Source organism: Pinus tabuliformis, chromosome 8, assembly GCF_031772625.1.
Source record: "Pinus tabuliformis cultivar Carrire ecotype Pingquan chromosome 8, CPIR1, whole genome shotgun sequence".
Taxonomy (NCBI): Eukaryota; Viridiplantae; Streptophyta; class Pinopsida; order Pinales; family Pinaceae; genus Pinus; species Pinus tabuliformis.
In genome coordinates, this window is record NC_142294.1 from 1033660848 (window position 1) to 1033676426 (window position 15579).

Genomic DNA, 15579 nt, shown 5'->3' on the forward strand with positions numbered 1-15579 from the left:
GGGTATGCTCAACAAGAAGGAATAGACTTTGAAGAAACTTTTGCTCCTGTTGCTAGACTTGAAGCCATTCGAATGTTCCTTGCTCTCTCAAGCTTTCAGAAGTTCAAAGTATTTCAAATGGACGTGAAGTCAGCCTTTCTGAATGGAGACTTAGAAGAAGAAGTATACATCGAGCAACCAGATGGTTTCATCCTTGGGAATGATCCAAATCTTGTATGCAGACTTAAAAAGGCTCTCTATGGTCTTAAACAAGCTCCAAGGGCTTGGTACTATCGTTTGGATAAATACCTTCATCAACAAGGTTTTTCAAAAGGATCAACAGATAGCAATCTCTATATAAAAATTGAAAATAACAAATTGCTAATACTTGTTGTGTATGTAGATGATATTATCTTTGGAAGCAATGAAGAAGCTATGAGTCAAAGCTTTGCCTTGGTGATGCAGAAAGAATTCGAAATGTCCTTGCTTGGAGAACTGACATACTTTCTTGGATTGCAAATCCAACAAAATAAAGGCGGTATCTTCTTGTCTCAAACCAAGTGCCTCAAGCAGATTCTGAAGAAGTATGGCATGGAAGATTCAAAACCAGTATGTACCCCCATGGTTACAGGATGCAGCCTCAGTGCAAATGATGAATCGGCAGCAGTGCATCAACCAACCTATAGATCTATGATTGGAAATCTACTTTATTTGACAAGTACCCGACCAGACATCATGCATGCAGTGGGAATAGTTGGAAGATTTCAGGCAAATCCAAAGGAAACTCATCTTCAAGCAGTCAAGAGAATCTTCAAGTACCTTCAAGGAACTCAAAACTATGGCTTATGGTACCCTAGAGATACAGATCTCACACTTCATGCTTACACAGATGCAGATTGGGCTGGAAGCGTGGATGACAGGAAGAGCACAAGTGTTGGTGCATTCTTTATGGGTTCCAGATTAGTATCTTGGTTCAGCAAGAAACAGAGTTTGATTGCTTTATCTACAGCTGAAGCGGAATATGTGGCTGTTGCATCTTGTTGCACTCAACTTCTTTGGATGATGCAAACCTTGCAGGATTTTCAAATCACTTGTACTCCACCTGTCTCTATCTTATGTGATAATACAAGTGCAATAAGCATTTCAAAGAATCTTGTCATGCATTCAAAGACCAAGCACATGCCTATTAAATATCACTTTCTTCGGGAACAAGTGCTTGAGCAAAAAGTCAAGTTGGAGTATGTTCCTTCTAAGGAACAAATTGCTGATATCCTCACCAAACCACTGCCCAGGGAAACTTTTGAATATCTCAGACAGAAGCTGGGAGTAGTTGATGCTTCATCCTGCTGTTGAAGCTTGTCTGTTTCAAAGAAAAGTTGGTGTACGCGAGTTGCATGAGGGGAATCCGCGTACATACGCTGATTTATGCAGGTGCAGTCGCGTATATGGAGTTCTGAAGAAAATCAGCAAGGACAGACTCTGGTTGAAGAGAGTCTGATATGGGTCTGTCAGAGACCATCAGGCATAGGTTCAGGGGGAGCAGATAATCTTCTAATAATGCATTGTTGGCATTACCTTAGAAGCTCTTGGTTCTAGTACTCAAGCTGTTTTTGGTTTAGGTGGATCAGCTGTAGAAAGAAGAACAGAAGGGGAACATGGTTGCTGATATATACAGTGATTGTCAGATGCTGCTGATAGTAGTTATTGGTGATTTGCATAGTCTTGATTTTTCGTCTCTATGTCATGTATATCTTTTTCTATCAAGGTCATGTAACGGCCTATTTTGGTTTCCCCACTATGCCTGGGATGATTGATGCAATTGGTTGTCATATGTAAATTTCTGATGTATCCCCACTTGGTTGGGTGGATGATCCCCACTTGGTTGGGTGATGGTTGTATGTATTGAGTCTTTTGGTGATAGGAAGGTCTTTTATGATGTATAAGTCATGGTTCTTCTTGAAGGACACCTTTTTGCAGATCTTGCCTTCAGTCAGGGGGAGCATGTTCAGCACAGCAGAGCAGAGATATCAGCATGTACTCAGGGGGAGCACAGCCCTTTGCCCTTGATGACAAAGGGGGAGAATGACTTTGAGGATCTTGGGATTGCCATCAAGTCCAAAGGGGGAGATTGTTGGCATTTTGGCACCGGTGTGGCGCTATGGTACAGGTGTTGTCCTTGATGGCAACTCACTTTGGTGACAGATCTCAGTTCAGGCGCTCAGAATGAAGGAAATCTTGTATACGCAGGTTCACCTTGCCGAAGATGTGTATACACGCGGGTTATACGTTCAAAAGTCGCGTATGCGTATACACGCACTTTTATGCACAGAAAAGCGCGGACATGGTGGGAAACTTATTTTTGGTCTGTGGTTGTTAGTCCTTGGAATTTGAACCTATGGTTTTGGACCATGGTATCTCGTCAGATGTGTTGACCCCAGGTTTTGGGCCCTTGGTATTGGTTTATTATGGTTTTGGACCGTGGTATTGTGGAAGGACTAAAACTATAAAAATGGAGATCATGTGGCAAGGCATTATCTGATTTATTGAATATCCGATATCGTGCTAGATCTGGAATACTGGTGATTGGGTTATGGTGCAGATCTAGATCTGAATGAAGGAGGAACCTGAGCGCGAGAAGGATAAGGACTATTGATGGATCAAAATCTCAAGGCTTGAACATTGGTATCACTGTATGATTTTGATCTATTATATGTGGCGCACTCTTGATCTATAAATCTGGGTTAACTAATGTCTGAATGTTTAAAGGAATAAATTATCCTTTATAGATCTGTACGCAGGTTCAGTGAAGTGCAGGTGCGTATACACGCTTTTTCTGTGAATGAAAGAGGCGTATACGCAGGTTGGTTGTGGTACAGAAGCGTATACACGCAGATTGATGAATAGTGAAGTAGCATACATATCTTGATCTATGTTCTAGCTGCTTCTGTTTTATTGTTGCAGTATTTTGGGTTCAGAATTGGTGTTTGATTACAGTTCTTGTGTTCTAGGTACAGCTGACAGAGAAGTGTTTATCTGATTCAGTTTTTGATTGGTGAAAGAGGTTTGGTTGATGCAGAAATACTTGATGTTTGATTGATATTACTTGTGGATCCAGTCTGAAAATTAATGAAACGAGGTCCCTGAAAGCAGAGAGAAGGTTGCAGCCTTCTGCAGGTAGGAGCCTGCGTACTAGTATCTCAAGCTAGTACAAGAACTAAGGGGGTTGGAGCTCCCTTCCAGGAAAGCTAGAGAACGAGAGAGAGTTGTAGCTCTCTGCAGGTTGTAGCTTGCGTACTGGTAAAGACTGCACCAGTGCAAAACATTGTAAAGAGAAGTTTCTAATTGAAAAGAAGATAGAGACGAATTGCAGCAGGGGGTTTTCACCCACGTTGGGTTTTCTCCTTATATCTTGTGTTCATGTGTGTGATTGTCTTCTGCTCTGTTTCACTGGTTCTAGTACTGTTTATTTGCTTCTGATTCACATATTAATAACTGACATCTGAAAGATAAATCAAATTATAAGTCTGCTTTATATACGCGGTTTTCCCTATCTGAAGTTGCGTATATACGCGGTTTTTATTAACAGAAGTAGTGTATATTATCTGAAGTTGAAAAGGAAATATTTGTCTTAATAATACTGATTCACCCCCCCCCCCCCTCTCAGTATTATTTCCAACACTAATATATACATTCCATTCTTTTTGGCTTTTCCGAGCAAGGAAAAAAACCCTTCTAGTGATCTTCCAACTGCCAAGACTCTTGGCCTTAGCTTTGATACCATGTTGGAAAATCGATTACGACAGCATTTAATTCATTTTTTTCCATCCATGACAATTATTTGTGATATTATGTTCTTCCTTTTCTTTATTATGCTTATGTTCTTATCATCAAATAAATGCCAAAACAATGAAGATCACAACCATACAAAAATGAACACAAGATATAGGCTCCAAGCCAGGGCAAAACCCCTCCAAGGGGAAAACCCAGAAAGAACTTCTCTTCTTATAGAATCAACTTCAAAGGAGACTTCCAAGACCAAACCCTAGACCATGGTTGCCACTAAGAACCAAGCCAACCAACCAATCTTCCTTCTGCAATGCAAGACAAAGTCTACCAAGAGTAGCGAAATAACATCCTTCCAAAGCAAGGCTCTTCTAGCCTTTCGGCTCCCCAAGAGAAGTCTACAACTGTCCTTGCAATTTTCGGACCTACGATACACACAAAAACTCTAGGTTTCTCGCACGTGTGAGATGAAAGATACAAAATTCAAACCTTCGATTTTCTCTAGGACTTCTCCCTTCCTTCACTAGCCTTTTCCTTGCTTGCCTGGGACTTTCGCACTACTTCCTAATTGCAAACCAAATCCAAGATGCTTATGCTTTATGTGTGTCCCAATAGGTCGAATTTCCATCCTTTTATAGCCTTTCCTAGGGCTCGAATAGCCCTCACTAACTTCTTCTTGGTTGGCCGACTTAGTCTTGGGAGCCTTATAAACACTTCCAAATACAAAATATTTTTTTCCTTTCATGATAAAAGTGCCCAAATGGGTTTTTTACAATAACAATGACTCTTTGACTCATGTAAACCCTAGGAGACCTGATAACAAATAACTTCAGCATGAAGCCCATGCTCCAAAATAATTTTCTTTTATTCTTTGCATCATATTCTTTCTCCTTTTGATAGACAAATAAAATTTGCCTCATGTCATGAGTCAAATGACAATTATGAAGACCAGAACTAGTTACAATTTCCAATAGTGGGCGTTTCTTTTATTGTATGGTTAGGGCACCGCAAGATATACCTTCAGTTGTAAATAGTTCTTCTACCCTGTCGCGGAAAACCCTAGACACGGAGGGTGATGTCTTGATCTTGCCACAACCGATGCCTTTGTCCAGGCTAAGCTCGACCCAGTGCTATCACGAAATAGGTTTGAATATACGGGTTCCAATGCTTGAGTTGGATGCTTTCGTTCCCATCCAAAACCGAATGGACCTTCGCGGCCACGATTTCCACAAAACGCGTTGTATATTATTCGTTGTTCAAACTTGACCGCCTCGCTATTTCAAATTAGATGGACGTTTTCTTTATTGTTGCGAGTGTTGACTAGGGTCGTAGGGAACCTTTGGCACATGAGGCTTTGCTACAACAAAATTTGCCCATAAACTTATACCCACATATCTAAGTTCTATAACAAGACTGGCGAGAAGATACTATAGAACGGGTTAGGGTTTTGGTACTCTAATTTCGCTTTTGACCTAGGTGTGGGTGCTCATAACCATTGTTGCACTAATCGCCAAAAAATCGCGATAAAATCGGTTTATCGCGATTTTTTCAAAAAGAAGATAAAATCGGGGGAAAAAATCAAGGTTTTTTTGGACTTTTATGAAAAAATCGGGGAAAAAAAATATGTGTATATGTTTTATGAGGAGGAGGAGGTGACCCAAGCTACCCCTGTCACAAGTAGAGGACGTGGTCTACCTCCTGTAGCTCCTAGTTCTTCAGCTTCTAGAGCACAGAAGAGTCTACTACCAACTCCATCGACATCTACATCTAGAGGGGCAAAGGAAATCAGTAGTATTAGACTTTAGTTATTTGGTTCATTTCATTGTATATGACATTATGACTCATGATATGAGATACATTATTATATTTTTTGTTGATATTTTGAGGCTGAGTGGGGACTCAGGAGTCACGACTTACTATTCAGGACATGATTCACTGTTATGTGTAATTTTAGCACTAGAAATAATATTAAACATCTTATATATTAGTTCTTTTATCATATTTATGTGTCAATGTATTTATTTTATCTTGTAGATGGTTTAGATATTAAAAAAATTGAAAAAAAATGAATATTTTTGTACCAAACTATTTTTCCCCGATTATTACCGATTTTTTCCCAATTATTACGATTTTTTCCCCGCGCCCAATGTTACTTGGGAGCGGGAGCGGAAGCGGGGAGCGGGAGCGGAAGCGGGAGCGGGAGCGACCATTTTCAGAAGCTCCCGGTTTGGGAGCGAATCCCGGAGCGATTTTTTAAAAATATATATATTTTTTATATTTTTTAATTTTTGATACATATATGTCAACAAAAACATGTAGAATGATGAAATAGACATAAAAAACATAAAAAAACATAAATTGATCATTGAACCATATCACATCAATCATCTAGAAATTATAATCGTCATCAACCTTAGTAAAATTAAAATACATATTACAACTGCAACATATTGAGTCTTATAAATCATGATTCATCAAATTCAATATTAAAGTTTCAACTTCAAGCTTTCAGAATTGAAAATTCAATAACATTTATCATCATTGATCACCAAAGTAACAAGTTGTACTTGTAAGCCAAGTTTAACCATTACAAGAAGTAATATCGAAGATATTTCTAAGTCCTGACTCCTAACTTCTAACTGTTAACATGATATGAAATGTTAAAAATTTATAAAATGAAACATGAATAATGAGATGAAATGAAACAACTTTGGTGACTAGTCTTTCACAAAGCATCATATTCATAATTCACAATCATTACCAATGAGTTATAATTGCCAAGGCCCAACTTCAAACTTCAAATTTTCATTGTCACAGTGATATAATGTTTACAAAAAATATCATAATGTCATAATGATATGAAAGAGTCAAGAGTCAAGAGTCAAGGACTCAAAACTCAACACTGAACAGTTATGAAAACTAAAGTGACAAGTCTAATAGAAACTAAAAAAGACAAGTAAACTGTAAATCTACAAGTGGCCCTTGCCACGAGAGTCTCCAGGAGTATAAGTAGGTCGTGGTGGTCTTCTAGGAGTCTCCCGCCCAGACCGACGATCAGAACTAGAGCCTCCACGCGAGGGTGCCGATGGAGGTGGCGACAGCAATGGAACAAGACTCGGGCCCCGAGAACTGCTACTGGATGGTGGAGGTGGAGGTGCCATGGCTGCTGCAGCTGCTTCAGCTTCATCCCGTACAAGCTCCTCTTCTAGTTCTTCCATATGTACAATGCCATCCTCCAAATTGTCGTCCTCAGGGTGATTGTCCCAAATTTTATATGTGGGATCTTCATTAGCCCGATCACAGTAATGGCTCAACAACCTCAAGTTGTAGTGCACATAAACCAAGCTTTCTGCTCGGTTTTCGTTGAGCCTGTTTCTTTTCACATTATGTATATAACTGTAGGTTCTCCAACACCTCTCTGCAGAAGAAGAATTTACAACCTGTGAAAGAACTTTTATTGCCAATTTTCGCAAAAGTCCGTGGCTGCCATATGTTTCCCACCATGTGAGAGAATCAAATTTATCTTTGTCATCCATTGCATGGAAGTTACCATACAAACCACTGCCAGTGAAGTATCTGCCTATTTCAAGGCGCACAGCTGCACATTCCTCCCTGTCAAGCACCAACTTTTCTACTGCTTCCAGATATCCTCTAGTTACCTCTCGATCTAAATGGGGTTTGGTCCTAACACCACCCCCTGCTGCAGGTTTGCCCAACCAAGAATCTGAGTAGTATTTTGGCGTAAGGATATACGCCAAGCAATGTAGTGGAAGGTTAAGCCTATTCCACCGTTCACACACACAATCGTGAATCAGTTTGTACAAGTCGGGATCTTTGTTATGAACAATGTCTTTTATTTCCCCCAACATGGTATCCATTTGCTCATACACCTCGCCAATCACTGGTTTATCTGTATCTGCAAACCGAATCATGTTATAAATTGGCTTGGTGAAATCCAATACCTGTCTCACAGTTGTCCAAAACTACCCATCAAGAGCGGCCTCCTCCACCGTTTCAAAACCTGCAATGTCAGCTACATTTGTAGCCCTTTCCTTTAACACCTGCCAATGTGGACTTGATACCATGCTAGCTAATGCCTCTCTTACCTTCAAAAGGCGCCTGAAGGTGAGGTAATAGCTACCAAATCTAGTCCTCGCAATCTTCAGCAACTCCAATCTCGAGTGACTGCGGAAAAGGCCATGGGTATTGCTATGATTTGTAATAAATTTTATCATTTTTTTTCCTTTCTTGTACAAATCACCAATCCATTGGTATTGTTCATTTTTGTTTTTGACAATATCATGCAACAGAAGGTTCAATGTGTGAACCAAACATCCAGACCAAAATATGTTCGGGTATTTATCCTCAATAATTGCTCCCGCTGCCTTACAATTAGGAGCATTATCAGTGATGACTTGGATGACATTGTATGGGCCAATACGCTCAATTGTTTCAAGCAATGCTTCTGCAATGTTGATAGCGGTCTTGAACTTGTCTGAGTAATCATGTGCAGCTAGAAAGATGGGACCACTAACAGACACAGCAAGAACACTTATCAATGGCTTGCCTTTTACATTTGTCCATCCATCAGATACAATGGACACCCCATTGTCAGTCCAAGAACTTGTCATTTTATTCAAAGAATGTGATATTTTTGCTTTTTCATGATCAAGGCCAACAGTTCTTGCCTTGTCATACCGAGGGCTCTTGTATCCTTTAGGGGCATCATTTATGGCAGAAACCATTTCGTGCCAATAAGGTGAGCGTAGAACATTGAATGGTATCCCACATGCATAGAGGAACCTGTAAACTTTTGAATCCACATCATTCCTACACCCCTCATCAAGGAAATCTGATATGGTTCTACGGCGTAAAGATGATGACCCTGTGCCTCCATGTCCATATCCACTGCCTTGGGAGGGATGCTGAAGGAGTTCTTTGTGAGCTTGGTTCAAAGAAACCCCTTGATCTTTTTGCTCTGTATTGGGCGTCCTCCTCTTCCTTTATGTATTTGGCTCTATCTGCTGTTGACACCTTGTCACAAGTTTTGATTCCTATTTGTTTCTCTCCATCCCATGGCCTTTTCCCGCAGAGGTGTCTTCTAGCACGGGTGTATGAGCCTGTGTAGTCAGTGTTGCAATGGGGGCAATGAAATTTAGTGGTTCCACCCCCTCTCCCTGTTTCAGCCCTGTGAACATATTTCCACAATGGAGTTTGGTCTTGTTTAGTTTTTTGACCCTCATGTTCACCCTCCTCCACATCCTCCTCACTGGGGTTTTCACCCATTTGACTTCCTCCGGCTTCTTCATCCACCTCTTCAGTTTCAGGCCCCCTCCGTTTCCTACTCTCCACCACCATAATAACCAGAAAGGGGACCAGGAAGAGGAAAATGCCAATAAAAATGCTCAGGTCCATCGTGTTTGATGTTTGTAGGGTTTGAGTCTTGAATCTGCAAATTAATTTAGTTTATTGGGATTAATTCATTTAATTTATTAATTTAATTTAAATTAATGATCTTTAAACTCAAACAGGTAAATGAAACTAACCAAATTAACTACCTAACCAGCTAAACTAACTAAATGATTAAGTTACTTACCTCTGCAAGCTTCCTCCTCGCTCCTTGGCACTTGCTCCTCGCTCCTCAGCTCTGGCTCCTTGCTCCTCAGCTCTTGCTCCTTGCTCCTTTGCTCTTGCTCAGCTCTCAATCTCAAGCTCAATGAAGTTGAAATGAGTTTTTTTTGGCCCATTGGGCTTATAAACAAAAAAAAATTAGTTAAATTTTTTTGATTTTTCGGGTCCGGCGGAATTTTTTTCCGCCGAACCGCTCCCGGCCGGTTAAAAATCGCTCCCGGAGCGTTTTTTAATGCCCGGGAGCGATCAGGGAGCGATCGCTCCCCGATCGCTCCCGGGCATTAAAAAGCGCTCCGGGCTCCTCGATCGCTCCCGGGCATTAAAAAGCGCTCTGGGAGCTCGGGAGCGATCGCTCCCTGAAACGCTCCCTATCAGAGCAGGGAGCGTAAATTTTTTTAAGGGAGCGCGCTCCCGAACCGCTCCGGCCCGGAGCGCGCTTCGGGAGCGGGTTCGAGAGGGGGGGGGGGGGGGCGCTCCCCCGCAACACTGCCCGCGCCGAATTAATCCCAATAACGATTAGTGCAACATTGCTCATAACAAACACTTTTTCTACGCAGATACCATACGCCGTCAACCTGAGCCTTAGAATACTTGGAGTGGCCACTGCCAGATTCTGGCAACCAAACCACCAAAAATTCCCAAAGTGAGACTCGTTTATTTTTTACAACCAAATATGCTCCAAATGTTATTGTTATACCAGAACAAGAAACAAAAAATGACTCCAACAAGCCGCACCCTTTAGCAGAACAAAGGACGTCTCACTATGCCTAAAATCAGACTAGGATTGCTCCAATGACCTGTGCCAGAAAAAGGAAAAGAGTGGTGTCTAGGTAGGGTGGGATCAACTCCACCAAAACTAGACCAAGAGGAGAAAGGGGTCTTAAAACCCTCGGAGCCTCAGGCTCAAAGAAAAACAGAGACAAATCAATCCCATTCCATGATGATCAAAATGATTTTACTCTCATGTATTATAGATTTCCTTGAGGGGGTTTCTCCTCAATTAATTCAAAGGGGTTCATGGCAACCCCCAACTTTGGGCTTTTTGCCCCAGTTGCCTCAAAACTTACCCCATGTTGCCCCAAACATTGAGTAATTCAGGTTTTCCCCTTTATTAAAGACTATAGCCTACGAGGATGGATAGGCTACTTTGTCCCTTTGGGCAATTAATCCATTGGGGACATTACAAAGTACTGATCCAATGGAAAGATATGCAACCTAGAGATGCCACATAGGAACTAACAATAATTCTATAGCAATTTCCTCATCTCCAACCTTGAGAAAAACACTGCTTTTGAAGGGGGAAGGCATGTTAGGGTCTACCCTGGAAAGATATTAAAAAGTACTGATCCAATGGAAAGATATGCAACCTAGAGATGCCACATAGGAACTAACAATAATTCTATAGCAATTTCCTCATCTCCAACCTTGAGAAAAACACTGCTTTTGAAGGGGGAAGGCATGTTAGGGTCTACCCTGGTCCCTAACCTCCCTACTTCAAGCTACCTAGCAGTTAGTCAATTGATGCAACCATCCTCTTTGAATAAGGCCCATTAGATAGTAGTTGAAGTTATTTAATGTAAAAGGATCCACTTTATAAGGCCCACTAGGTATTTGGTACCCATTAATAATGAGACCACAAGTAGTTAGGGCTTTATTGTCGAGAATCTCTTTAAAGAGAATAGAAGGTTATGAAATTTTTGTCTTGTAATGTTGTATTTGGAGCTTCACGCAAGGAAAGGTCACCCCACATTAAAAAGCAGATGAACATTACTTTTTTTCTTTTGATTAATAAAATACTAGCACAACCACATTTAATACATTTATTAACATTAATATTAGTATTAATATTATTATTATTTATGTTAAAGATGTTAATTTCATTAATAATATTAATAATTTCATATTAATATTAAAAACAATGTTTAATAATATTAATATTAAACTTAATGTTTATTATTAACTACTGATAATAATATTGTTATAAACCTAAAATAATAAAAAACTAATATTATTAAAAGCAGTGATCCAACCCACATTTCAATAGCCACACTAAATGAACCTGACAGACACCAAATGCCAACGCCACATTTCATAAATATTTTTTTAATAAATTACAAGGATAGCCACATTTCACAAATGATTTTTTAATAAATTAAAGAGAAGAACATCCTTCAGAAACTGAAAAACGATTGGCATACTTTTCATATTGTCCATTGGATCGTGTATTAGACGAAGAATATTCATTTGGCTTGCAATCTCAACCATTCATTTTATTGAAAATATAAATTCCTCAAGCCCAATTCCAATATTGACTACAAGGGTATATTTCGCATATTTAATCTTATTTGTCTCTTGAATATGATTTTCTGCAATGATATTCTCTGTATACCTTGTTTATGTTTCAAATCTCAGGGTTAAGTAACACTACATCATGCTTGGGCATGTATTATTGGAAGCATCTTCTGAGTTGGAATTAGTTCTTATTTCCTTGACTATCACAACAAGAGCGGAAGCATCTTCTGAGCTGGAGTTAATTCTTATTTCCTCGAGTATCACAACAAGAGCACACAGTAAATTTGGAATACTCCACCTGAAATTAGCTGAAGCTCAGTGAAATGACATAAGATTTGTATTTCCAAGACACATTAATTGTTTTTGAGTGGGACTACTTGATGTTATGGGATTGGAAAACGATTAAAGTGCTTTTTGGACTCCTCGTATGTCCAGTGATGTTTTATGGGTGTGAATTGTGGGCTAGCAGCACTCTCGTCTCAAAATGGAAATAAATTGAGAAAATCCAAAAGCGCTTGATCATGAGCAAGTTCAAAATAAAAAGTTCAATACCTTGTGAGATAATGTTGAGTGAAACAGGATCAACTTCCATTGAAGCAATTGCTATGGTGCGGCTCATAAGATACCTAAAAAGAATTGAAAAAATGAGAGTAGGTATCAGTGAAAGAAAGAAAACATGGATGAAACAAAACTACACATGGATGCAAAAATGGAATATCTACCTCAATGCTTGTCCCACAAATAGCAAGGAGCTAAAGGATTTTGTTATAGAGAAGATCCGTAAAAGGTATGGGGAAAAGAGTTGGGTAGAAAGAAGAAATATTACAATGAGGAATTCAACCCTACGTGTGATTTACAATAAAAAGAGTTCATTGGAGCTAGCATTTCGTGGAGGGCAAAGGTTCTTATTGCTCAATTAAGAACCAACTCACATCAACTTCGGTGTGAAACAGGACGGTGGAAAAGGCCTAAAGAAGCTTGGGAAGAACGGGTGTGTACATTTTGCACGTCTGAGGCTGTGGAATCGGAAAAACATTTCATTTTGGAATGTGATGCATTCAAAGACATCAGAGAAAGTTATGAGAACATGTTAGTATTAGTTTCTTGGCATTGTCTTTTTAGCGAGGGGATTGTTGGAAGGTTGGGTCAGCTCATCATCAATTTGAATCGGAAAATGACTGAATTGCAAAAAGCGAAAAACATGGAATTAATGCTCTCATAGACTATTTTTAGTCTCGTGGACCTTAAAATATCATTTCATTTCATTTCATAAGAATTGTGTTTCTAGAACAAAAATTGTGTTTGAATGGGATTACCTCTTGCTTAATTTATGTTCTGGCATTATTTTAGATATAAAATCAAATGTGCCTACGGCTATGCTTGCTCATTCGCTGTAGAAGCAGCTGGGGATAATGTGGTTTCTTTTGCACTTTGATCTTTAGTTGTTATGCTAGAGCTCTTAGAATTGCATGCGACCTCAGCCGTAGCTGCCCTATTGAACCGAATCCTGATCTCGATAACTCCATGCCAAATAATTGCAGGAAATTTTTGTAGTGGGGACCGGGGTTACTCAGAAACCTGGGTAGGGTTTAATTTGACACTTCTTTAAAATTGTTACATACATATTGTCAAGAATTGATACGCACAGTGATAAATACATTCAAACAGATAAACAAAAACATCGAGAGCTTACAATAGGGAAACACCACGAAGGGAAATTCTAAGCGATCAATGAATACCCGTGTGCATTTTCAATGTATAATAGGTCTTTTATATAAGCATTAGGTGACCATAACAAATATGTTAAAATTAGATATGGTTAAAAGCCTCATTCAACTATCTATCTTCATAATTATCTCCCGTAACCTCTCCATGGATCTTTCAAGTGACCCCAACTGATCTCCATCCCTAACTTCTCTCCTTCGCTCTCACAATCACTTTCAAGTTTCTACTACATTACTTCTCTCTTTTGTTCTCACCGTTACTTTCTACTACATTACGTATTGCAAAATATTTATCAGGTTCAGTTAATCCTTCACATATAGCATAGACTGAATTCACATATAGCATAGACTGTGATCAAGTAAAGATTAATAACTTACTGTACCGGATCCTTCAGTGCAAGGGCCACCAATGAAAGCCATGATTCGAGCAGCGCTTCCTGGCACACAAGCGCCTAATAATCCAGCCGCCACGCTCAAAGCAGTGCCAGTACAACGGGCTGCTCTTTGATCCGCCTGCACCGGCCACGGGTCCTTTTGCAACTCTTCCAAAATCTGCCAGTAAAAGTAGATAGTTCTTGTGACCAGGCGATCATTTTGCAACTAATGATATATAAATAATACTAATAATAATTTAACTTTAAGTTCGCTGCCTAACTGAACAACGATGTATGAGATCCCTGATTTGTGAGAGAAAGACCCTCCGTGCAGCAATATGACTACTTACACTACATATGTGTAGATACCTTACCCTTCCTTATTTGAACCTGCGACTTCAAGTACTTACCAAATTAAAGGTGAATTCGCAATTCGAAGCAGGCAACAAGAAGCGGCCAATGCTTTTGGCAGAGAGTCCATCTTTCTCCCCGGCAATTACTCCTGCAGAGAGAGTTGCGTTCATCGTGCTTTTATTGTGTATAAAGAAGTTGAGGTGATCCAGAATTTGGTCCTTGCTGGTAACTTCTTTGGAACCTTTCCAGACATAAGACTTTGGAATGTGAGTGAAGCCCAGCTCGTGGACATGTACGTGCGTGCCGAAGGTGATCAAGCCCACCATGGACATTCCATTGGAGAGGAGAGCTATGGCCTGCGTAAGAGCCGTCTTCAAGTACCCAAATTCCTCCTCCAGAATGCAAGTGTCCACCATGAAGAGAAACACTGGTGGGGGCTGAAGGGGAGCTGAAGGGGGTGCTGAAGGGCCTGAAGGGGCTGAAGAAGAGGGCCCATATTCTACAGTGGTGCATTGGGGGAACAGCTCCGCCGGGAGATTGTCCTCTGCCAGTGATGCCGCATAGTGCAGGGGGAAGTGATTACGTTGGAAGCACAAGGGGCAAACCCATATCTTCGCCACCAAATCTGCTCTTGCGAAGGGGTTTAAGGTCGATCGGCAGGTTCTGCATCTCAAAGGGCTGTAGGGTAACACCGCCACTTCCAATTGCTTCAAAGGTGTGTAGACAACAGCTGTGGGTACTATGCATTTATTTGCTTCCGTTTTAGTCCCTGGCCATATGTTCCAGCTCATTCTCACCCCATCCTGTGCCTCTAACTCTGCAAATTCCGCCATTTCCACCCACCTTCGATCATAAATTATATGACAGCTCTACCCCTTACTCAGCATGTTCTTCATTGTCACTCTTTATCTTGCGATCCCCTTCCGTGTTTAGTTGTTTTTAGCAGGGACAAGTACGGCAGGAGGAGCTTCTTCGCAGCATAGCATAGCAGGAAGGACGGACTTGGTCATGAACAATATTGTGGCATCCATGCACTGCATTGCATATTAAGTCGGTCTTGCGTTCTTGCGTCCCTCCTCCATGTAATGTAGCGTGACAGGTAAGTCATCAAAATGATATTTTATTGCCTCTCTGGCATTCCCAATTAAATTTCATCATGAAGAAGTTGATCAAAGTGCCATACTCTCGGTGAAAATCATGCAAAATGGGTATAGTAGGTTACGTAATGAAATGAAATGATATTTTAAGGTAAACGAAGACTAAAAATAGTTTATGAGATCATTAGTTTTTGTTTTTTTTGTTCTTTGCAATTCAATGTTTTTCCGATTCAAATTGATGATTAGCTAATCCAACTTTCCAACAATCCTCTCGCTAAAAAGACAATGCCAACAAACCGATGCTAACATGTTCTCATAACTTTCTCGTATGTCTTTGAATGCATC

General features: G+C 40.2%; 1 protein-coding gene across 1 annotated transcript in view; it reads right to left on the bottom strand.

Annotated features, from left to right (window-relative positions):
- The window catches only part of LOC149238893 (protein transport protein SEC23 E-like), a 345793-nt gene extending 330553 nt beyond the window's left edge, over window positions 1–15240 (bottom strand). The window contains 2 exon segments of the mRNA XM_089373218.1: window positions 13788–13961; window positions 14194–15240. Coding sequence (XP_089229344.1) covers window positions 13788–13961; window positions 14194–14970 — 951 coding nt within the window. The 5' untranslated portion in view covers window positions 14971–15240.
- Window positions 15241–15579: the final 339 nt, after the last annotated feature.